This window comes from Rana temporaria, chromosome 1 (genome assembly GCF_905171775.1).
Source record: "Rana temporaria chromosome 1, aRanTem1.1, whole genome shotgun sequence".
Taxonomy (NCBI): domain Eukaryota; kingdom Metazoa; phylum Chordata; class Amphibia; order Anura; family Ranidae; genus Rana; species Rana temporaria.
The window spans coordinates 123637142-123663722 of record NC_053489.1 but is presented as its reverse complement, the minus strand read 5'-3'; the positions used below and the strand labels follow the sequence as shown (position 1 = coordinate 123663722).

The window sequence follows — 26581 nt, the reverse complement described above, 5'->3', positions numbered from 1 at the left end:
AGTAAAGAGACCCACAGAACAAAAACAAACAAATCCAGGGCAGTGTTTTGTTTTTAAAATGAATCTGAGGAGTTTTAGACACACAGTAATGACAGCTTAGACCACCGTGAAAAGCTCCCAGTACTGTGGTTATAAGGAGCCAGACAAGCAGGAAGTGTGGAGATCACAGCAGAATTACAGCTACTTCAAAGCAAAAACGAACAATAAGGACATGAAACCAGTACTGCAGTAAGGTAAAGGAAGCTATTTAGCTAAAAAAAAAAATCCTTTAGTGATCCTTTAATACCATCCATTGAGCAAATTATGTATTTTCTTAACCTCCTTAGCGGTAATTTTGAGTCTGGCTCGGGGTGAATTTTTTATACCAAAAGCGGTATCCCCGAGCCAGACTCAGGATCGCATTGCAGGATACAGGGGGAAGTTACTTACCTTGTCCCTGGATCCTGCGATGTGTCCCCGCTGTGTGTGCGGACTCCTCAGCTGTGTCTCCTCGTTCGATTCACAGTGCCGCCGAGCTCTGTTCCCTGCGACGTTACGACGCACGGGGACGGAATTCGGCGCCAAATTCAAAAACTGAAAAACACAATACACATACAGTATACTGTAATCTGTAAGATTACAGTACTGTATGAAATAAATACACACACCCTTTGTCCCTAGTGGTCTGCCTAGTGTTCTGTGTGCAGTTTTATATAATAAAAATGGTTCTTTCTGCCTGGAAACTGGAGATTGTCCATAGCAACCAAAAAGTGTCCCTTTACATCAAAAGTGCTTTTAGACCAGCTAGAAAACAGCCATAATAAATTAGAATCACTTGCAGAATTGAGCGATAGCGATTTGTGGGGAAATTCATCATCAAACAATAAAAATAATGACAGCAACAATTCTGCAACTGAGCAAATTTCAGTGTTTTTGATTTGATTACATTATTGAATAATTTTTATTATAATTACATTATTATTTGTTATAATTATTTATAGTTATTTATTATATTATCATTTATGATTTTGTGTTTCAAACTTTATCATACCCGGGATGTCTACTAGACTCTTGTTTATACAGATTTAAGTGAGTTATTCCTAAGAATTGCAGGCCTACAATCTAAAACGCCAAATTTCCATGCAAAAAATTGTACCGCTTTTGGTACAAAATTCCAGACAATCATACCGCCAGGGAGGTTAATATAAATCGGTGAAAAACTTTCAAGCAGCACTAACCTAATGGCCTTAGTTTTTTACACTATTTGCACAGAATGAAAGTTTATGCACTTGTAATGGGCACATTTCTATGTGATTTTTTATTAATACACCCCAAAAGTGTTCTGTACAATCCATTATACAACAATTGCTAATGGTAGGTACTATACAGCCGTGGTTCTGGGAATACCATGATGCATACATTGTTTGAAGTTTGTGCAATGTTTAACAATCTGTAAATGTTCATGCCATAAAGAATAGGCTTATAATCAGAACATATTTAGCATAACAATCAAACTTTCTGTGTGGCAGAATTTAATTCAATTTTTGGTGAATGAGAAATCAATCAGTCTACTACCTAATGCACAAATAGCTTTTATATGCTTTTATCGTCTCTTTTCCACATTAACTTTTATTTGTCCCCCTACTTTCTTATCTGTACATCTTGTTCTTATGCCTTTGAAATGGCATGGCTCACTCACTATGAATAGTGGGGTAGGGAGTTTGTTTTGTATTTGAACAGGGAGTTGGGATCAGGCAACAACTGCGAGCAGCAGACGAAATTTCAGTTACAAAAAGTTACTGCAAATCCCCTAAACAGATTGGCAGCAGAAACTGTGGCTAAAACAAAGATGTGTAACAGGCTACCAAAATTCCACTTGGGAAAAATAATTCAATGCAGAACCAAGGCAAACCATATAAACAGCTCTGGTGCCTTTTATATACAGAGGGAGATTACTCATGTACATACATATAAAGACAATGGGCCAGATTCTCAAAGAGATACGACGGTGTATCTCCTGATACACCGTCGTATCTCTGAGTTAGGCCGGTCGTATCTATGCGACTGATTCATAGAATCAGTTACGCATAGATATGCATAAGATCCGACAGGTGTAACTGTGTTACACCGTCAGATCTTAGGCTGCAATTCCCGGCCGGCCACTAGGTGGCATTTTGCTTTATTTACGCGACGATTATGCAAATGAGGAGATACGCCGATTCCGAAACGAACGACCGCCCGGGGCTTTTTTTTTACGTCGTTTGCGTTCGGCTTTTTCCGGCGTATAGTTACCCCTGCTTCTATGAGGCGCAGCCAATGTTAAGTATGGCCGTCGTTCCCGCGTTGAATTTTAAAATTTTACGTTGTTTGCGTACGCCGATTCTCAAGCGCGCTGGACGCAAGTTACGCTCACGCCGAAACCAATGATGTCCTAGCGACGTCATTGGGAGCAATGCACGCCGGGAAAATTCATGGACAGCGCATGCGCATTCAAATTGGCGCGCGGACGTGCCTGATTTAAATACTACACTCCCCCTAGTCGCGGAATTTGAATTCCGCCGGGGGATTTACGATCCACCGCCGCAAGTTTGGAGGTAAGTGTTTTGTGAATTACCCACTTGCCTCTAAAACTTGCGGGGCGGATCTTAAATCAGATAGATTACGCGGATCTAAAGATCCGCTGATCTATCTGAATCTGGCCCAATGTTTTTGTCTATGAGTAAGAATGCAGTTCAAACTGAGAAAATAAATCTTTAAAGTGATTGTTTTTTTTTCTATAAAGTTACAAACATGTTATACTTAAAGGATCACTAAAGGAATTTTTTTTTTAGCTAAATAGCTTCCTTTACCTTACTGCAATACTGGTTTTAATGTCCTCATTGTTCGTTTTTGCTTTGAAGTTGCTGTAATTTTGCTGTGATCTCCACACTTCCTGCTTGTCTGGCTCCTTATGAAACATCTCATGGCAGCTTTTCACTGTGGTCCAAGCTGTGTGTCTAAAACTCCTCAGAACCAATCAGATTCATTTTAAAAACAAAACACTGCCCTGGATTTGTTTGTTTTTGTTCTGTGGGTCTCTTTACTTCACAGAAACATGAAACCAGTTTAAAAACTAAAGTGAAACTGCAGGTACATTATATGATTGCATTTAATCTATTTTTAATCATTTTTAAAAGGAATCAGTTAACTTCTATGTCTCTATACCCTGTAAACAGTCATTTCAGCAAAAACATTTTTTTCCTTTAGTGACCCTTTAACTCCTCTGTGCAGTGGATTTGCACAGAGCAGCCCAGATCCTCCTCTTCTCAGGTCCCTCTTCGGGTCTTCTGGCCCCTCCCTCCTGTCGAGCACCTGCCCCCACTCTCTCCTGATTGGCTAACTGACTTTGATACACAGCAGTGGGAGCCAATGTCACCGCTGCTGTGTCTCAGCCAATCAGGAGGGAGAGTCTCGGATGGCCAAGACAGAGATGGGGCTCAGGTAAGTATGAGGGGAGCTGCTACACATAGAAGGCTTTTTATCTTAATGCATAGAATGCATTAAGATATATATATATATATATATATATATATATATTAAAAAAAAACTTCTACTTCTTACAACCCCTTTAAATTCTAATTCTCAGTTATAAATAATTTGTCATGGTAAAAAAAAAAAGTATTAGATTGTATTTTCATATTAGGGATGTTTCCATTCATATGCCACCTGTACTTCTCTGATATTTTGTACAATGTGGAAGTCATCCAGCTGAAGAAGATAAGTCTATATCTGGATAATTTTTGTCAAATTTCTAAAGAGTCACAGGATTTCGGTACCTTCCCCGCACTTTAACTAATACACTTTTGATGTACTAGGTAGCTCTACAATGCCTATTGACTAATGAAATGCAGTACATCTTCCCAGTATGCAAATAGTTTTGGCTACTTCAGCGGCTTATGAATAAAGTTATTGGATGCATTTTGACAGTTTTCTCAAGAAGTGCTATAGTGAAACTCTCCTGAGTCAAAGCTCATTGCCAAAAATATGCCAAGAAAGAAAACAAAATGGCAAAAATTTAATCATGCAAAGCCATCTATGAAAATGATGCATTTCCCTATTGTGGTTCTTGTATTACATTCTGGATTAATATTCTGCCTTTGAACTCCTCTTCTCACATGAGATCTGCTAATTCATGTCATATAATATATTGGTGGGCATTCATGCACTGTCACTTACTTTGGTCAGATAAGTAGAAATTATTATTTAACGTAGGTGAATTTAAAAGAAGTAACAACAAGCATTTAAAAAAATAAGCAAGAACAAGCGCTTTGTTAATAACTAACTACATGTAAAGATTCAACCCAGCATGGCAAAAATCTATAAGTTTTATGAGAAATGTCCATGGATTCAGAATTATTGACTTTGAGTAGTATGTTCTGGTAAATGACCAAAACTTCTTTAGCCTAATGCCGCGTACACATGACCGTTTTTCGGGTTCTAAAAAATGAAGTTTTTATGGGTCTAGAAAAAACAATGTTTTTTACAACCCGATCATTAAAATGGCCTTGCCTACACACGATCGTGGAAAAAAAAATGCTATAGCAAAGCGCGGTGACATACAACACGAACGACGGCACTATAAAGGGGAAGTTCCATCGGATGGCGCCACACTTGGGGCTGCTTTTGCTGATTTCGTGTTAGTAAAAGATGATTCACACTTTTCAGTCTGTTACTGCGTGATGAATGTGCTTACTCCATTACGAACGCTAGTTTTACCAGAACGAGCGCTCCCGTCTCATAACTTGCTTCTGAGCATGCACGTTTTTTGCACGTTGTTAAAGCCCACACACGACCATTTTTTACAACCTTAAAAACGTTGTGAAAAAATAGAGCATGTTCGAAATTTTTAATGCCCATTTTTTAGATCGTGAAAAATGCTCTGGAGCCCACACACGATCGTTTTTAATGACATAAAAAAAAAGTCATTTTTTAGAACCCGAAAAACGGTCGTGTGTACGCGGCATAAGCCTGATAATAAACTGCACTATTGGGGAGCTACTCCTAGGCAAATTATACCATCAGAGGAAATGTCTGCTCTTCTGTTAAGGGTTCTTGTATTTTGCTTTTACCACATTCCTCTTACCCATGCCCAATTTTATTTTTTAATTTACTTTTAGTTTGGAGCACCAAAGCTTCACCTTCCCAGCTATTCACCGGTATGGCAGATTTTGTTGCTTGTGAATTCTAATTGACCTCAATGCTGGTTACATTTCTTTAATCAGCAAGTACTGGGAATAAATATAGTTAGTTTTGCTTGATCATTCATTTTTTTCCAATATGTTAACTTGTATTGAAAGATGTTATTTGTTATAATGTACAGTAGTTGTAGATGGGTGATTTAATTGGTCTGAACTCTTTTATAATAAGACTAATGAGGTCAGTCAAGATATTACCTTGGATATATTATGATGAGTACACATTGTCACATTAAAGTGGATGTAAACTCTCACATATACCCAGTGAAGTGAACAGCTATGTATCAGATGATACACAGAGATGAAACAAATCCTCCTACATAGATTTTACTTGCTTATCTGCAGTCTTCTTTTCCCTACACCCTTTCAAAAGGTCAGAAAAATGTTAACATCTTCCTTCATCTGTCAGCACAGAGGAGGGGATGGAGAGGCTGCAGTTACAGCGTGTAAGAGCTGATTGGAGGAAAGGCACCCCCCTCCCCTCCACACAGCAGGATAATTGTGTTCTGATTAGACAAACTGTCTGCTGAGCTCTCCCCCCCTCCCCCCCTATATCTCATGTGCTGGGAAAACATCTCAGAAGTGACTGAAACTGCACTTAGGGCTTTGGCGAGAGATAAGTAAACACTACAGATATATGTAATTTGCTCTGATTCCATGACTGATGTTTATAACGACTTCAAAAAAGAAAGTGTGCAGGATCATCACATAAAAATAAACAAACACAAATATATATATATATATATATATATATATATATATATATATTTTTAAAAAAACTAACGTAGAAGCTACTACATTTAGGTACTGGTAAGCTGCAATATCTAAAATGTTCCATTTAAGGGTTAGATACTCTTTAACCACATGACCACCGGGCCTATTCTGGCACTTCTCTCCTTCATGTGAAAATCACAATTTTTTTGCTAGAAAATTAATCAGAACTCCCAAACATTATATATTTTTTTAGCAGACATCCTAGGGAATAAAATGGCAGTCATTGCAATACTTTTTGTCACACCGTATTTGCGCAGCGGTCTTACAAGCGCACTTTTTTTGGGAAAAAATCACTTTTTTGAATTAAAAAATAAGACAACAATAATTTTTGCCCAATTTTTTTATATATTGTGAAAGATAATGTTACGCCAAGTAAAATTATACCCAACATGACACGCTTAAAAATTGCGTCCGCTCGTGGCATGGCGTCAAACTTTTACCCTTAAAAATCTCGATAGGCGACGTTTAAAAAATTCTACAGGTTGCATTTTTTGAGCTACAGAGTAGGTCTAGGGCTAGAATTATTGCTCTCGCTCTAACGATCGCGGCGATACCTCACTTGTGTGGTTTGAACACCGTTTTCATATGCGGGCGCTACTCGCGTATGCGTTCGCTTCTGCGCGCGAGCTCGTCGGGACGGGGCGTTTTTAAAAAAAAAATTGGTTTTCTTATTTATTTTTATTTATTTTTATAATTTTTTACACTGAAATAAAAAAAAAAATATATCACTTTGATTCCTATTACAAGGAATGTAAACATCGCTTGTAATAGAAAAAAGCATGACAGGTCCTCTTAAATATGAGATCTGGGGTCAAAAAGACCTCAGATCTCATATTTAGGCTTAAATGCAAAAAAATTAAAAAAAAATTAAACTGTCATTTTTTTAAATGACAGAAAAAAAAATTGTCTCTTTAAGACGCTGGGCGGGACTGACGTTTTGACGTCACTTCCGCCCAGCAGAGATATGGGGACGGGCGAATGAGATTTTTCCTTCAGTCTCGTCCCCAGTCACTTGCCGAACGGACCCGATCGCCTCCGCCGCTACCGACGGCTACGGTAAGCGGCGGAGGGCGCGGGAGAGCGGCGGGAGGGGGGGGGCCCCTCTCCCGCCACCGATAACGGCGATCTTGCGGCGAATCCGCCGCGGAGACCGCCGTTATCGTTTACAGGACCGTCGGCACTAAAGATGCATACCTCGGTTGTGGCAGCAGCTGCTGCCGTTACCGAGATATACATCTTTAAACGTCTTTTTGACATGCGGCGGTGGGCAAGTGGTTAACCTGCAGTTGGGGAGGGCTTAAGAACCTCTTTAATAACCCAATCAGGGCTCAAGTCCTGCGGGAATGCGTGGGAACGGAGTTCCTGCACTTTTTTCACAGCAGGAACTCAGGCCCAGATTCACAAAGGAGATACGACAGAGTATCTCAGATACTCTGTCGTATCTCTTAGAGTATCTATGCGACTGATTCATAGAATCAGTTACGCATAGATATCCCTAAGATCCGACAGGTGTAATTGTTTTACACTGTCGGATCTTAGGATGCAGTACCGCGGCCGCCGCTGGGGGGAATTCGCGTTGTAAACCAGCGTCGGATATGCAAATTAGGAGTTACGGCGATCCACAACGGATTTTTGCGTTCGCTACGTCGCCGCTAGTCTAGTTTCCCGTCGCAAAGTTAGTCGTCGTTTTGGGTGCCTTAACTTTAGTCAGCAATCGTATTGCCGTCTAAAGTATGGCCGTCGTTCCCGCGTCGAAATTTAAAATTTCACGTCGTTTGCGTAACACGTTCGGGAATACGGATGTACGCTACGTGCATCGCCGTTCGAAAAAATTACGTCACTTCGCGCAAAGCACGGCGGGAGTTACGAAACAGAGCATGCGCACACAAATTCTGGTTGATTCAGCAAGAGGACCTCAGCAGCCAGTTCAGTTGGCGAAATGCCTGGTAGAAATACAGGACTGGATGGCTGGCAATAGGCTTGGACTGAACGCAGCTAAAACTGAAGTTCTATTAATTGGTCCTACTAGCCCCCTATTGCTGGCTGCTTGGCCTCTGTCTTTCGGACCCACACCCATTCCAGCCAAGCAAGTAAAAAACCTAGGAGTCATAATTGATGACACCCTCTCGTTTGTGCCCCACTTTAGAAACATCCTGCGGAATGCCAATTACCATCTAAGGCTCCTCAGAAAAGTAAAACATCTATTCACGCAAAATAACAGGTCACTACTTGCCCAGGCTTTTATCCATTCCCGGTTAGACGGGGCAAACGTATTCCTATTGGGTGCCCCGCAGAAATGGGCCCATAAGCTCCAGGTGGTTCAGAACCACACTGCTCGCTTTGTACTCGGTCTAGCGAGACAAGACCATATTAGCCTGGCCAGGAGATCACTTCATTGGCTTCCTATCGAGCAGAGAGTGATCTTTAAAACGCTCTGTATCTTCTTTCGTGCATACTGGGGACAGGGTCCCAAGTACTTACACAGCTTGGCGGTGCACTATGAACCCTCGCGCCTATTAAGATCCAAGACCCAACATTTAGCCACAGTTATTCCATCTAAACTTTCTTCCATGGGAGGCAAACGACTCCAGAGTAGGGGTGCCATGCTGTGGAATGCCCTCTCCTTGGAACTTAAGATGACACCTAACCTGCTCCTCTTCAGAAAAAAACTAAAGACGGAGCTGTTCGTCCAGGCCTATGGATAAATGTATATTCTTTTCTCTCTCACAGTCCGCCCCCTCATTGAAGGGGCCACTTGCCTCTCTAATAACTATGATGTCTTCTACCCCATCCTCTAGTATCCCCACTGTTCCTTTTTTCTTTTATATTTTTTCTCATACACTTCAGGGCTCTTTCCTCTTGCTCCCCTAAGGGCTGGATACCCTTTCCTTTCACCGCCCTCTCTTCTCTTTTCTGTCTCTTCTTCACCACGGATTGATTCAAAGTTACATCTAACCAGCGGCGCTTAGACGCTCACTTCACAGTGGGCATTTGGCGCCTAATTAAGCTCAAAAATCAATCAATCAATCAGTAGGTCCGGCGCGGGAGCGCGCCTAATTTAAATGTTACCCGCCCATTCGATTTGGACCGCCTTGCGCCGGACGTATTTACGATACACCGCCGCAAGTTTCCAGGTAAGTGCTTTGTGGATCGGGCACTAAAACTGAAAACTTGCGGCGGTGTAACGTAAATGGCTTACGTTACACCGGCGCTATTGTACCTGAATCTGGCCCTTAGTTCCCTTTGCAGGACTAGAGCAGCCGAGAGCAGCTGAGCCGGCCAAGCCAATCCTTCACTAAGGGCGATGCCCAGCTCGAGTCACTGTCAGGGGCAGGCGAACTTGCTTCTTTCTAAATCCCGCGATAACTTGCGGCAGACCTCCGCAATGTCTCCTGGGAACAATGACAAAAGCTCCCACGAGACATTGCGGCATTGAGAAAGTGACGGAATACATGCACACTACCCAATGAATCCATATACAGGAAGCGGCCAGTAACATAAAGGATTACTAAGGTACAGTGGATCGAGAAAAAAAACATGCGGTTTAGTAATTATGCATATCAGCGTATCATTTTTTTTTTTTGGTGGGGGAGTGTGGTAGTTCCCACACTTTTTTCCCCAGGACTTGACCCCTGAACCCAAAATTATACAGACAAATCAGTTTTCCACTCAAAGTGCGTTCACAAGGAAGTGAGGACCAGTAACACATACAATAATTTAAAAAACAAAGCTAAAAATAAAACAGAGTTCTAGGCGTACCCAGCAGCATTTTTGTTGTATTTGGAGATATACCCTCACTTCCTGTCTGGTGAAATCATTGTCAGCAGAACAGGAAGTGTATGAAAAATCTCAGGTAGATGTAAACCCACAAGAACATCTAAAGATTCCCAACTCAACTCAGAACTATAGAAATTAATTTTGGCTGAACACACACATACACTGGGGCCGCGTTAGTGCTAAATCGCCACTCATTTTTGCAGCACTTTAGCGCTGTTTAAGCAGCGCTTTTTGGCTGCTAGCGGGCACTTTTAACCCCAAAGAAGGGGTTAAAAACTCCCATGTTGCGCCACTTCCGAATCACTTTTCAGGCACTTCGGAAGTGCTGCTCATTCATTCCAATGGGCAGGGCGTTTTTGGTGCGCTAAATACAGCGCTTCCAAACTGCCCCGAAGATGCTGCTTGCAGGACTTTTCAGAACATCCCACAAGCACACCGCCCCAGTGCGAAAAGTCACACTTGAATGAATGGGAGGCGGTTTTTAGGCCGCCCCAGTGTGAAAGGGGTCTTAGTGTATAGAATAAATTCTTGTACTTCTGGGAGTTACAAAGCTACAACAGTCGGCTTGTCATTTACACTGAAGAGTACTGACAGAGGTGGCATCACAGAGAGGCATTATGTGTACCCCTACTGATCCTGTATGAAGAAAATGTGGAGGCTAAAAAAAATTACTACAAAATCACAGTGAATGCACAGTGCACAAGTGAATATTGGATTTTGCGCTTTGACTTTGTTTCCATATGTAAACGTTTTAGTACTTTTATTGTTTAATGGCACTGCATATTTTAATGCCCTGTACGTTTATTTTCATTACATTCATAGTTATATTCTTGTTTAGGCACTTTTCTTGTATCTTGCACTTTGAATTTGTTTTCATATATGAATGTTGTCATTTTGTTGTTAATGTGCACTGCATATTCCAAAGCATTGCATGTTTATTTTCAGTACATGTGGTACTGAAGAAACTTTCCTCTGGTAAAAAAGTAGTTGTACATTTTACAAGGTTAAGCACAGAAAAATCTATGGGCCAGATTCAAAGAAGAAATACGCCGGAGTATCTACTGATACTCCGGCGTACTTTCAAAATTGCCGCGTTGTATCTTAATTTGTGATTCACAAACAAGATACGACGGCATTTGGCTAAGATCCGACAGGCTTACGGCTTCGTACGCCTTCGGATCTTAGGCTGCAATACTTCGGCCGCCGCTGGATGGAGTTTGCGTCGTTTTCCAGCGTCGGGTATGCAAATTAGCTTGTATGGCGATCCACGAAGGTACTCGCGTGCGTTACATCGTCGCAAAGTTAAGCCTGCTTTTTCAAGGCTTAACTTCACACCAGCCATGTTAAAGTATGGCCGTCGTTCCTGCGTCGAATTAAAAAAAAAAAAATTCGGCATAAGTACGTTACGCACGTCGCCATTCACAAACACATTGGGGTGCCGTAATTTCGCGCAAAGCACGGCGGGAAATTTCCAAACGGAGCATGCGCAGAACGTTCGGAGCGGGAACGTGCCTAATTTAAATGGTACACACCTCATTTGAATTAGGCGGGCTTGCGCCGGACGGCTTTACGCTACGCCGCCGAAAGTTTTACACGCAAGTGCTTGGTGAATCAGGCACTTGCGCTGAAAACTTGTGGCGGTGTAACGTAAAGACGATACGTTACGCCGCCGCAGTTTTTGCTGAATCTGGCCCTATATATTTTGAAATATGGAGGCTGACCTCTTCTTGAAAATTCTATTTGTTCAGTGGTTTCTCCATAAAATTATAGACCAGCAACAGGCATATTTTGGGTTTTATTTACTAAAGCAGGTGAAAATTAAAACATTAAATACTAGGTAGCATAACGGAGGTTTACCTGGTAAATAAAGTTGAGCTGTGCTCACTTAAAACAATCCCCTGTGGGTGCTTATTGTATGTCACAGGTATTTTCAAGAAAATTGGTTGCAGATTCCTGACTTTTTCTGAATAAATTGTTGTTTATTCCTGAATGGGTCTATGTTCATTATAATTACCTGAGCAGAATACTTGTCCCAATGAGGAATGCTGCAGTGTCTGCATCCCTTTAGTAGACAAGAGATCGGGGAGTATCTCACCAAAAATTAAATTCCTTTTGCTGGGGATGCCTAAAATTGTAATTGTATGTTAATGTAGACGTATAATAAAATCAGTGAACCAATTACCTAAGCAGGAAATTACATAGGGTATTACATACAACAGAATGCCTCCAGAGTGCCATATTGCTTTGGATTTTTATTACAGCAGCTAAAGATTGCAATAAATTGCAATGGAAGGGTACTTTTTCATAACATTAAATTACAAAATAGCTTATTTAATATTCATTTTCTAACAACTTTCTGTCTGACAAAAGTAGAAATTATTCAGACGACGATGGTTATACCAGGATCATAAAAGACAATGCAAATGAAGTCTACCGCTAAGATTTCTGAAAATGTTCCATTTTCACTCATAATACCATCCATGGGAAGCGAGCCAGGTGCCAGGTGCTAATTGTGAAACCACTTGAACAAGGTGGAATGCAGAAAGTCTTGAACTTAACACAAGAAAAGCATCCAGAGAACCCCCTAGAGGTGAACGCTCAAAAAGTACTTAAACATTTTCCGAATCACAATCCATGTTATTGGGCATACATGGATTGTGACTCAGAGCATTTATAAGTATTTATTGAGCCTTTACATATGCTTTATCTAGGGGGTCCTCTGAGTGCTTTTCTTGTGTTGTGTTCAAAAATTTCTCCATACTAGGATAATGGAAGAGCCCCGGGACCACTGTGAATGGTCAGGATGGATTTCTACAGGGGATATGGAGGAACATACTGTACATTCCCCAATCTCCTCTGTAACGAATGAACCCAGAAACGACAATGATTTGGTTACTTCTGATTTCAGAGCTGACATTCTCTAGCGGGTCCTGCCAGGGATGCAGATGAATAAGCATGATCTCTTGTTGCTTAGCTGCTTTGGGGGGCAGGGGAGACATCAGGGGTATATTCTCCATAAAGCGTAAAGCTGTCAAAAAAGGACCTCCTTGTGATAGCAAAAACATTAAAGTGAAAAAAGGCGTGAACAAATAAATGTGAACAAAATAAGTAAAAAAAAAGTGCACCTTCTTCCCTTTGCACATGCGTGCAAATGCAGACACAAGTAGAGATTTGGCACGCATATGTAAACAGTGGTTGTGTTACACGTGTGGGGTATCGCTGTGAATGTTGGAGTGAGAGCAATAATTATAAGGCACTATCCCATTAATAATTCTATATTGTTAACCTGTAAAGGCTTATAAACATAAAAAAAAAAATCTATTTTAGATACCATAGTTTGTCACCAATTTACAGGTGTGTGCAATTTTAAATCTTGACATGTTTGTTATCTATTTTTTCGACACAACATTTTGCTGTATCTTTGCAAATATGTGTGACAAGGCCTCTTCTTTCATAAAATGTATTATGTTTGGGGGTTCCAAGTAATTTTCTAGCAAAAAAAAATGTATGCAAGCATGCATGTCACAAATTTCAAAATTGCTCTGGTCATCAGGTCGTTAACAAAAAAGGAGTTTTTATTTAAATGATCCAATCATGTGCAAGTCAAAATTCTGATGCTGTCTTTGTTTGTTTTATTTTCTGCACTTATTTAGTTAGTTTATTTACTAGGCTTGGTGGACTTTCCTTTTGCTAAGTAACTATTCATTTTAGTAAGTGAATATCCCCTCCCTCCAGAAAAGAAGTCAAAGCACGTTCAGATTTCTAAATCAGCATATTTTGAGAAAGTGAAAAAAAAAGTGAAAAAAAAATATTTATTACTTCTACTGTTTTTTTTTTTTTTTTGTGAATACTGTTTTGGGCTTTATAATGCTGCTATAGAAAGGAGAATGTAAATTTAATTGGATTAGAGTTTGTAATATAGTAGGGGCACATTTAATTTTCATTTTAGTCTTTTAGTTAGCATTGATGCCAGAGAGTCAGCAAAATAGCAAGGGAATCAGCACATTAAAAGGGATTTAAGCATTACTGCTACTATATTCTAGGGATTTAAGTTGCAGGATACCCAGTGCTAAGAATAAATACCAGGTTGAGATTGAGGCCAATCTTCTGAGTTCAAATGCTAAATTAACACATTTATTTTTCAATGAAAAGAATTTAATACAATATAGATTGCGTTAGGAATGCTGCATAGTTTTCTTGGTCAAGTTTGGAAATGAGTGCATTATTTAATGCTGCATTCTATTTATCTCCCTCTTTCTGCTCTGTAAAGCAATGTCAATGATATCCACTCAGTCCTTGAAGTGACAGTTTATGATGAAGACCGAGACCGGAGTGCTGACTTCCTGGGCAAAGTTGCCATACCCTTACTGTCTGTAAGTCTCCTTCACCTGCCATACATCTCAATGTTCCCTCATTCCATAAGGAAAAAAAAGTCTCTATTCAATGTCACTCAGTTCTCAACCAAGATAAGAAATATTACACAGTCAGAATAAAAAAAATAGAAAAAGAAAGAAATAAAAAAATAAAAATAAAATTTAACACCCTCGGTCCACGACCATGTTGAATCCCACGGTAGTTAATTTCTCCTGACAGGCTCCGAGCTGGTAATGAACAGGTACTTGTCAGAATTGCCACAGTTGTTTTGGGCTCCCTGTCAGTTTCAGCAGCTGGGGGTCAAAGGTGGCCGGGGTAGTGTATTCAATAGAGACTGTGAGACAGACGGCTGTCATGTCTTTCTTCCCACAGATTCAAAATGGTGAACAGAAAGCCTACGTCTTGAAAAACAAGCAACTGACAGGGCCAACAAAGGGGGTCATCTATCTTGAAATGGATGTGATTTTCAATGCTGTAAGTCTTAACTTTGCCTTTTCTTTCAAACTCAGCACTGCTAAAGAGCTCTGTTTCTTAAAAGCTTTTTTTACGGATCTAAAAAGTCTAGGACTGTTATCATTCATTTTATTGAAACCATTCTGAAAGTGAGGAGACTGATACAGCCACTGCATGGCGCAGCCTCCCCACCTATTGCTATGCAGCTGCTGTTACCAGCGGTGACACGGCTCCTCTTAAGTATGCATGCCTGCTGCCCTCCCTTGGTATTATACATTTATGTCCTTTATACGATTTGCTTTTGTGAATTTTCAATCAGGGTGCATGTGCCGGTCACAGATTACAATTAAGGCAGAAAAACTGATCGTTTGTACAAGTTGTCTCTTAACTAACATATATTATGTGCAGGTAAAAGCCAGCCTGGCTACGCTCGAACCAAAAGAACAGAAATATGTTGAGGAAGAACCCAGACTTTCTAAACAGGTAAACAAGATATCAACGTTTGATGCATTTTTCTTGTTCATGGTTTTATCAATAAAGTTTTATTAAAATAAAAAGTTATATAGTCATGGATCTCCTGAAGTAAATAATACTGACAAAAAATAGTAATTTACTTAGCAACCAATATGGTGTCTGTATAATTTTCTAATCTCCAGTGGAAATATGATAAATTCTTATGAGCAACACACAGTCTTTTATTTTCTTTGCTCTTTATAAATCACCTCTGCTGTGTCATAAACACAGTGTTTATTATATGTTTCATTCCAGTTCCCTTTTTGGCATGTAAAATAAAAAATTTAAATCATTAAGTTCAAATTTTGTGGACTATTTAAAGAACAGTTATACAAATTTATTTTTTGAACTTAATATATCGATGGCATTTCAAGATTTATAGAGTTTGCATCTACATTAAGTTCTATTAATAAGGGTACTTTTTCAAATGTTACATAAAAAAAATAACAATAATAATGAGATGAAGCAATTCACGAGGGAGCAGGGCTTCCCAATACTATCCTGACAATGTACCTCAATCATAACTTAAATTATGCTTGTCTCAGACTGCGTAAATAACAGAATTGTATGGAACCATCTGATGCTAGGGGGTTGGGAGGTTGTCATAAGGACAAATATCCTCCTGGGAAGACCAGGTTTACAATAACTAGGATGATCTCACAGAGCAAAGCAAAGTGCATAGAGACAGACGCACTCAGTGATATATTTGATCTTGAACATTTGCAGTTTTGGGTGAAATATGTCGTTTAGAGAGTCAAGTAGTAAAAAGAGCCTTTTTATGTTTTTTATTTAGGATAATTGAATATATCGTGGGATATTGCCATACATGCTACAGGTTTTCATATACATTATTATGGTGTGTTATTAATGTAGGTGAAAATGGCAAAATGTTGTCATGGGTTGTCAATATTAAATAAATGATAAATAAATGACAAAAACATTGTTACAAGGAATGTGGCTTTAAGCTGTATATAGATATCCTTTCGAGCAGCCTTGTTTCATAAAGAGTTCTTATTCCTAAAGTGCATCTGTGCCCAGACTATAGGCTTAAAGAAAATCTATATTTATCATTTTGTCACAGTTCTATACCCAAAAGGACAATATACAATACATATAGTAATTTGTCCCATGTTTTAAGTGCTTTCTAACCTTAGTTATGAGGTTTGACCTGCCCCCCTCCACTCCTGCTGATTCTTATCTGACAACAGCTATGAAGGAGACAGCTGATTCATAGCTGCAGCTTGTCTGGGCTATGAGCACTTTCTTGTCTTGGGAAGATGCTCACAGCTGAGACAAGCTACAGCTATGAATCAGCCATCTCTTTCATAGCTGTTATCTGATTGGCCCATAAGAGAAAGAACAGTAAAATAAAAAAGTATAGTGATAGTTTTTCTTAAAATAATTTACATATATGTAACAAGCAGTAAAAGAGCTTTCAGACAAGACATTTATGACCTCTGCTGCTGCATATATTGTGAAGTAGTTTTTTTTCAAAGATCACAAAATATAGATTCTAAAGTCTGTTTTTTAACCCTTTCCTGACCCCACCCCCTTTTACCAGCCTTTTAACTGGCTGTCAAAATGGTCATATGATCAGGTGACAGTTCTGCCAGCTCTTGATCACAGAGCTGTCTGTGACAGCTTGGTCACTGTGCTGGGAGCGCATAGTAAATTTGCTCTCAGCACAGAAACCTTGGTCGCCATGGATCCATTCACAGCATGTGGGTGTTAAGGCCCACCATCTTTGTCGTCGCACATCAGCATTATGTAGAGGTAAACATCAGCTGAATGTTTACATTAGAGGATTGGCAGGGTGTCAAGATTCTTCTGCAGTAGAAAGTAATTGGGACAGAGCAAAGATTTCAGTGCCTCTGCTGTGAGCTTTAAAGATTAATTTCTTAAAGAGGTTGTAAAGGTTTGTTTTTTATTTTCTAAATAGGTTCCTTTAAGCTAATGCATTGTTGGTTCACTTCCTTTTTATTCAATTTCCCTTCAAAAATGTTTTTTTTCTTTGTCTGGATTTCTCACTTCATGTTTCTCCTCTGTATGCTTGCCCCCATCATCCGAGCCATTCTGGCTGGGGGTTAGTCAGCCAGAACATCTTACTGAGGAGGAACAGGAAGTGAGAAATTCAGAAAAAGAAAACAAAGAAAAAAAACATTTAGAAGCGAAATCGAAGGAAAAGGTTAATGAACCAACAATGCACTAGCTTAAAGGAACCTATTTAGAAAATAAAAAACAAACCTTTACAACCCCTCTAAAAATTCCTTTAGCTAGAGAGGTGAATGGTGTTTTTTTTAACTCTTTTACTGCCATCTGCATATGCCATACAGTGGGAATGGGGTTTTTATTCATGCTTGTAAATGTTACAGGCTCCACTATCCCACATGGTGGGGGTTGCTGGGTAGATGGGAAGGAGACTAGCAAATGCCCATTCACTGATTTTCTCTAGCTAGTAAGAACCTGGAAGATCCCCTGATGAAGTCATGCGACTGATTACGCAACATGTCAGGTGGATTTGGGTGACATCATTGCGTAAGTGGAAGTGGAATGCAAACCTGTTGTGCTATGTTTGAAAGTATTTCCTTTGCATTTATCTCTAATAAATTGTTGTTAATGTTATTACTCCACTACAAAAAGAACAATACTATGGAAAGGGTTTTTTAGACACCATTGAAAACCAATGTTGTAATAAAATACAAAAAGTTTATTATACAATTGATTTAAAACCAAATATGTTTGTTAAAATTCATACAATTTACATATCCATTAACATAATCATATGTCCATGTCACTGTATAAAAAAACACCCTGAAGAAGACTGTAAATTGTATGAATTTTAACAGACATTAGATTTTAAAGCAATTGTATAATAAACTGTTTGTATTTTATTAAAACATTGGTTTTCAGTGGTGCCTAAAAAAATATTTTCCATAGTATTGGTCTTTCTGTTTTGTTCAGGGATGTGACACCATTCTGTGGATAGCTAAGGCGTATCTGGCATTACTTATCTGATTACTGCACTATGATGTGTAGCGCCTGTGTACTTTTAGCACAGGTGCTATGTCAAATTTATTGGGGGATGAGAGAGTTACATTGCTCTCATCCGTGTTGATTTGTTTAAATTGGGCTGTTGCCAGCCCTGGACTGTCCTGTGGGTCATTCTGTGCTCCAGAGATGTAGTTCCATCTCTGGATGGCAGGTGGCGCTGTGGTGGCAAAATTGGCCATACGCAGAGCATACCACCATTTTGCCCTGTGCTATTAAGCACAGAATCCATCTTAATGAAATAATCCATATTTAAGCTAAATAGATTCACTCACCATCCATACAAAAAAGACACCATCACCCTTCCGCTTGTTGTCAAGTCACCGTCCCAGTCATCAGTGGTCTGCCGACGCCCTCACAGGCAGTTTTATTAAAGACTCAGTAGGAAGTGAGGTCACAACATGTGACCGCCTCCATAGGAAGTGAGCTCACAGGGTGTCAGCTCCACCCAGCAGATGCCCATATACAGAAGCCCTTCCAACAGGGATTCAATACAGTAATATAACAATAACAAAATAATACAACAACACCACAATACAATACAATGAATAGAAATACATACAATGAATACAAATACATACAATGCTGCTAAAGTCTTATGGGCGTGTCCGGGCGGGGAGCGCATGTGCCCCCCCCCCCCGCCTCCAGAAACGTCCATAAGCTCTCATATTAAACGCTGATAGAATTCTGAAACTACGCCATTCCATAGAATAATGCATATCCAGATTATACCCTTATTAAGTTGGAATGGAGGCTATCTACAGGTGTACGCTACGAATCCCAAGCCCTGCTGATCAGACAAGACCCAGATAAGAACGCACATCTGTCCATAACCATCCGTGTGTTTGTGGAGTGAGCGCACCCCCCCCCCAACGATCGTCTGTGCTAAATGCACAGAGGGCCCCTCGTGGGGGCGGACATATACCCACGCCGCAAACATCACACTCCGACCTCAAGACATTTTCTACTACCAGGCGAGACTCAACCAGCCTCAGACTGCCCCAGCCCGCTCTATTTAGAGCGGGCTGCGGAAGTACTAAAACTGGGTGCCATTATGACAATACATCTTCAAATTTCCACAACAGCGCCAGAGGAGTTCAGGCGGAGGCGCTTTTCTCCAGCAGCCAATCAGAGGAGTGTTTCCCTCGCGTGGCATGCTGGCAGAGGGTATTGCTGTCGCAGACGCCATTTGGTCGGGTCTTCCCGCGTTCCTGGTTAGGGTGTGCGCACATCACGGGCCCCGGTGATATGGCCTACCAGGCCAAGGCGCATGTGCTACTTGGACTTCCTGACTCTGGGCCCACATGGCCCGGAGCAACTGAAGCTGCAAGGGGGCCCCAGTGACTTACTGGATCCCCACACTTCAAAAGGAAGATCCCAAGCTGGTTATGCTGTTCGGTGGGGAGTCGGTCTGAGGTGAGCCCGGAGGCAGGTGATCCAATAGGGCTTAGACAAACCATCGGGGATCTGGGTGACCGGACACTGACAGGTTGTATGCTGCAAACTGTTAGTCGGTGACCCCAAATATAGGAAATCTACCTGAAGGAGATTCAGGCAAATTATTGACTGAGAGGATTCGCTCTACTTTCCATGTTCCCTAGTACTGGGCCTGTGGCAGAGGTCCTTTACTAATCCTAATTCTATTAGAGCCAAGTCGGTGGCAGAGACTTGTTCCTTCTCAGTGGTTCCGAGTGACACCCTGGCTGCCAGGCCTGTGAGAGGGACCTGTCCAGGGGCACTATACCCACTCCGGCTGGAGTGGCGACAAAGCAAGAATAATCATTGGAGGCAGGACTGCTTCTCTTATCCATAGCCTGAATCTGCAAAGTTCTCCTTTCACCAACCTTTCTCTATTTACCTCATGTTGACTGTTGGTCATGTTGGACCCAAAATAAAAGCACAGAAAACGTCACCCAATTGTCTGGACATTCCATCATTGCTCTCACCATCATCATCATCATCCCTAGACTCATCACAGAGGTAACATAATCATGCTGTCCCAATCTAACCAGCAGCTCCTGAGGGGGTAGCGCTACAGGTGGTCCATTCGATAATTTGAGCATTTTCTAATGATCAAACACACAGCTCAGCCCCTCAAACTGGTGTACACCCATTTTGCTGAAGTGGTTAAGGAGTAGTGTGGAAGATATCTTGGTCCCCATATAACCCTGGGAGGAAGGGGTAGGTGCATTTGACTTATAATTATTTATGGGTCCATGGTCCAGGGTGAGGGCATAATTTGCACAGTGGTGGAGCACTTTTTCATGGATGTTTGCTGTGCAGCACTGGAGTCCTATTATCACAAGTTTAATGCACTTGGGATGCATTTTTGAGACTGTATTCTGAGAAGCTTTAACATGACTGTATTGTGAAGTCACACAAGGATATTTATATTTATTATTGATTTGCTGTTTCTCCTTTACTTATATTTTATTATCTTTATTCATATTATGCACAATAAGTTTTATTGTGATGGATGAGGTTTATAATCTTTACTTTTATTATGACGATTGTTTACTGTTATCACTGATATATAGATATATATATATATATATATATATATATATATATATATATATATATATATATATATTTTTTTTTAATCAAACAGGTTCTTTATTAAACAATAAGCAAACACGTACAATCTGGTGACAGTAGTGCCCATTTCATCTAAAAAATATACACATCAATAACCTTCAGTATACAAAGAAAAATTAAACCCAGGTACAAGAACACAAGATCAGCACATGTAATAGACATCCCAACTGTTGAAAATCGAATAAACCTAACCTAAAGCCGATTATCCGCTTGTAATATCATGGATTACAATGGTCTATCAAGACACTGCAATAGCAGCATCTGAACTAGTTGATGCGGGCTCCAGGGGTATCCAACCACGATGCCCTCACTCTCTCAAATTTTCCCAAGCACCACCTACATTGGTACACATATCTTTTAAAAATAAGAGTTTTTTCCAATGTGTGTGACCCACATTTATCATTGATATATTAGTGTTTGACACTTACTGTATGTTTCAGTAGCGCCACACTATTTTATTATTTATCATAACCTGGAAGTGACAAGGAATTTGTCACTTTCGGTTTCTGTCATCACTATATCCAACTGCTGTGGCCAGAGAAGAAGCTGAATGAGTGCAATCTGCACATTAACTTCAGTGGTCTCTAGAGGATACATTAGTGGTCTAATAGATTTCCCATGTAGTGCTACCCCATAGGAGCTACTTCATAGAATAGGTCTTCTGTTTTTTGCCTCAATTTTCTCAAGAACCTCAGGCCCTCTGTCACACCAGGTTAAGTGTACAAACATACAGTATCTGAAACTATACTGCTATAGCGCATTTATATTGATGATACTAGACCTTGGCCAATTGGGTATGCACTGTCCAAAAGAAAAAGAGAATGTACAGTAGCAGAGGGGAACAAAGGGGGCTAACAGAATAATTATTACAGGAGGAGCAGTCTTTTGAGATGTTCTTCTGCCGGCTATCATTGAGGCCCTTTAAGAGCGTTGGTAAATATTTAGTATGATGCAGTATATCAATTGGGTACACTTAGTGTCCTACTCTCAGTGGTTCAATCCCTATTAGCAGTCTTAGCAATGGGTGAATAGCCACCTCCCCTAATTTTAAATCTTTTTTTTGTTTTGTTTTTTCGTTCATTGACGGACACAGCACTTTAAATCTTGACCTTAGGGTTATATGGCCACCTTCAGGAGAGGAGTTGGCAGAACATGTAGAAACAGCAAAACTGCACCGTACCACCTGGGGGCGGTCCCACTAGCTATAACCCCTCACACTGTATCCAGCAGCTAAGTTTTTCTGCCTAGTGTAGGAGAAGGACCTGGCTCCCGGTGAGGATTGGTCCTGGAGATTTTTTGTCTTTTTTTCTTTTATTTTGATTCCTGCGATCTACTATCAACAGCCGGGCTGGGTGACAGGCTGGATACTATAGATCCCGGTAGTCTCCCCAGCCCAGCCATCAAGCGTGAGCAGGCCCTAGATACGCGCTGGGTCAGCCACGACATGCCCCTTCTGATCCAGGGGTGGCAGGCAAGCTCTATGCTCCGGGGCACACATATGACAGGGCTACTGCTGTCCATTTCACAGTATGCCATGGCCGACAGCCATCCCGTACCGCTCAGGTGATGGGTCTGTTCGCGGAATGCGTCCAGCAATCCCCACAGGAGGGGTAAGTATGGTCCTACCTGTCTCGACAGGATGAAGCAGCTGGGCATTCCCTGGGAGGTCGAATAGAGGGTCTCTCACTCTCCCCTTCTCTCCCCATCTTTTCCTTCTCCCTATGCTTGGGTCTGCTGTGTGACTGACCAGGGGTCCTGCGGGGGGGGCTCCGAGTCTGGACAGGAGGTTGTGCTGTATATGGGGTCTGCTCATCTCTTCCCTATATTGGCCTTTGGGGGTGTGGTCGAGGCCATTTTTCTGTACCTCAGTTCAAAGTTTGGCGGCCATTTTGCCAGAGCCCTAAAGCGTGCTGAGAGTTAGGTTCTGAACCTCCCTTCGGACAAACTGCAGACTCTTCGGGCTGCGGTGAACCTGTTGGCGTCCCGCAAGTGGTCGTCGCTGCACTTCTGCATGTGAGTCCTGGGTCTCATGGTAGCCACTTTCGAGGCAGTACCATATGCTCAATTCCACACTCGAGTCTTGCAAAAGGAGACCCTGTCCAAATGGGACAAATCTCTGTTGTCTCTTGATTGTTAAATTCGGGTGAGCCAGCTAGTCAGGGATTACCTGATCTGGTGGCGAAGGTATCCGGCCCTTCGGTCCAGGAAGACGTTCCTTCCTTTTCATTGGACGGTAGTCACGACGGACGCCAGCCTGACTGGTTGGGGGGGAGTTTGGGGCGTACAGTCGGCACAGGGTCGCTGGACGCAGGAAGAATCCTGCCTGCGGATCAATGTGCTGGAACTTCGGGCGATCAGGCGGTGCCTCTCAACATGGTCGTAAAGGCTGCAGGGATGCCCAGTCAGGATTCAGTTTGACAACGCCACAGCGGTGGTTTATGTCAACCATTACGGAGGAACAAGGAGCTCGGCTGCAGCATTGGAGGTCACTCACATCCTAAGGTGGGCAGAGTGGTGTGTGCCGGCCCTATCGACCGTGTACATTCTGGGCGTAGGAAACTGGCAGGCAGATTACCTAAGTCGTCAGATGCTGGACCAAGGGGAATGGTCGCTACATCCGGAGGTTTTTCAACTCCTTTGCCTGAGATGGGGCACGCCAGATGTGGATCTCCTGGGTTCTCGACTCAATCGGAAGGTACTGAGGTTTGTGGCCAGGTCCAAAGAACCCTGGGCGGATGCGTTAGTGGCTCCATGGGGGCATTATCAGCTGATTTATTATGCCTTTCCCCTGATAAAACTTCTCCCTCGTCTGCTTTGCAGAGTAGAGACCGAGGGGATTCTGGGATTCTGATTGCCCCAGATTGGCCTTGGCTCCCCCTGGTATGCCGACATAGTAGGAATGGTGGCGGATGTTCCTTGGCGGCTGCCGATGCGAGAGGACCTTCTGTCGCAAGGCCCTATACTTCATCCTGCTTTACAGTCGCTGGCTTTAACAGCGTGGCTGTTGAAAGTCAGGTGCTAAGGGACCGAGGTCTGTCGGATTCGGTAATCTCCCCATGATGAGGGAGTGGAAGTCATCTTCTTGGAAGATTTATCATTTTACATGGAAGGCCTACATGTCTATGTGTAAGGGAGATGGGGTGGCTTCCGCGTACGTATTGGATTTCCAGGGTTCTGCTATTTTTGCAGCGGGGAGTGGATCAGAAACTTTCATTAAGGGCCATTAAGGGGCAGACATCAGCCTTGGCGGAACCATACTAACCCGGAGGAGTGGAACAGCTGGGCATTCTTAGGGATGGGGTTCTCCTGTCCTCCCCTTCCTCTCCCTCTGTCACCCCCTTTTTCCTTCTTCCCTTGTGGTGCTAGCTGCGACCGGGGTATACCTTTATGGGACTCCAGGTCCCAGTTGGGGGCTGTGGGGGTGTCCTGGCCCGCTCTCTGTGGGGGGTAGTCTTTTTCTTTGGAAGCCTCCACTGCGGCTTTCTCGTCCACCTCGCTGTGTTTGGACGCCATTTTGGTAGCGCCGGCGCCATTTTTCTGCCTGTGTTTATCATTGGAATTTCCCACTGGCGGCCATTTTGTCATGGCTGCGCTGTGACACAGGTCTGCATTGCGGGCGGCCATTTTTTGTGGTCCATGCCCCTTTTTCTCTGAGGCGTTTCAGCGACCATTTTGGAGTGGATTTTTGGCCTCTAGTGCTGGATTGGCTTCCTGGACGGCGCGTACAGCGCAATTCACCTAACATGTTCTGCCTAGTCCTCTACTATAGAACAGGAACATAACCAAAATGTCAAGACTTCAGAAGGCTGTGTCCGTCAATGGACGCCAGAGAAAAGGATTTTACGGTGAGTACAAAATATCCTATTATTTTAATCAAAAAGGTACAGAAAGGTAGCATGGGAGACACATCTGATTTCCTGGAACTTTTTGTGGCTGTGTGTATTTTTCTAACTGGGATTAGAACAGAATGTGCATGTAACCGACTATTAACTCACATACTGTACATTGATGAGTAAATTATTAAAATACATACATTCTTGGTTTCACTTATTTATTTATTTTGATCTTTGCTAAGAATTTGTAGGTCGCTTTAACTTTTTATACTTTTGTAAATGCCCTGTAAGTATATTTATAGGAGCACTTACAAGCTTTTCACTATATCAGAGTTACACTTTTATAGGTACATTTGTGTTTTTTGTCTTGCTCTAACTGTCACATTTTACTTCACATCCTCTCACGCTGCATTATTTGCACAGCATGCCATCACATCCCAAATTGCTTTCCCTGCATGTTCATCAGCATTAATAAGATTTGCAACACAGAGATATTGCTAATATATTAATTATAAATGCTTTCCTGCTTTATGACATTGAGAGCGTTATAGAAGACACTCTTCTTGTCATAACTGTTTGGAAAGCATGAAACTGTTGTGCTTTATTAGTTTTTAGAATGCAGAGTACTATGAAGATGTATTTTAGTTATTTACCTGGAATAAGAAACTTGTATGAGCTATCCTTGATGATGCAGCTCCATATAACCTTTTATATAAATGTGTTATGGGCACTTACTTTATGTTAATGTATTCAGGAAGCACAATACAACATTTGTAATATATAATTATACAAGAACGGGAGGCGAGGACAGATTTCCCATCTTTGTCCTGATTAGTGATTATTGAATTTGGAAAATGCAGGCACATTTTTCATTCACTCTAAAAATGTACACAGTCATTCTGTAATCCATGCATTCATGGTTCATGAACTGTTAATTCTCTGCATATCGGAATGCATATATTTATGCATGGTGAAGTTCCTAATTTGTTATCACAAGTCCTGATCACGTTATCATGAAACCCACCACAGACTTTCTTCTAGATTGGGGCAATGTTGATATCCAGCACTTTGTTAAAAAGGGGGTCAGACTAATATTGCAACAACTGTTATGTTTATATCAGGTCTGTCACATCTTTAGCACATACTGGGCTTGGCATGGACAGCTTTCATGAACATAGATGACAAGAAAAACAACCATTTAATTGTTGATTGAATACTGTCTATGTCAGATACTATGGGCCAGATCCACAGACATTTACACTTGCGCCGCGTATCAGAGATACGCTACGCCGCCGTACCTTACCTGGCGTACTTTCAAATCCTCAAAGATTTTGCGCGGCGGCGTAGTGTATTTCTGGTGGCGGAATTAAAATCGGCGGGTAGGGGGCGTGATTCATTTAAATGAAGCGCGCCCCAGCGCCGATTGAACTGCGCATGCTCCGTTTCAAAATTTCCTGCCGTACTTTGCGCGAAATGACGTCGCAACGACGTCATTTTTTGAACTTAGACGTGACTTACGTCCATCCCTATTCACAGACGACTTACGCAAAAAAAAAATTAAAATTTTGACGCGGGAACGACGGCCATACTTTAACATGGCAAGTCTATCTATATGCCGCAAAATAGCAGCTTTAACTATACGCCGGAAAAAGCCGACTAAAAACGACGTAAGAGAATGCGACGGCCGCGCGTACGTTCGTGGATCGTCTGGAAAAGCTCATTTGCATACCCGACGGGGAAAACGGCGCGAACTCCACCCAGCGGGCACCGAAGTATTGCACCTACGATCCGAAGGCGTACGAAGCCGTACGCCTGTCGGATCGAACCCAGAAGCCGTCGTATCTTGGTTTGAGGATTCAAACTAAAGATACGATGCGGGTAATTTGAAAGTAAGCCGGCGTATCAGTAGATACGCCGGCGTACTCGCTATGTGGATCTGGCCCTATGTATTTGAAGAGAGATAACATAGTTTACAAGTCCCCTCACATCCAACTCATA

The 26581-nt window shown here is 41.7% G+C and overlaps 1 protein-coding gene across 1 annotated transcript in view; it reads left to right on the top strand.

The window, feature by feature from the left end:
* Nucleotides 1-26581, top strand: part of MCTP1 (multiple C2 and transmembrane domain containing 1) — a 1082102-nt gene that overhangs the window by 679025 nt on the left and 376496 nt on the right. Inside the window, exons 14-16 of the mRNA XM_040342284.1 lie at nucleotides 14035-14137; nucleotides 14511-14612; nucleotides 15000-15074. Of these exons, the coding sequence (XP_040198218.1) occupies nucleotides 14035-14137; nucleotides 14511-14612; nucleotides 15000-15074 (280 nt within the window). The remainder of the gene's footprint in view (nucleotides 1-14034; nucleotides 14138-14510; nucleotides 14613-14999; nucleotides 15075-26581) is intronic.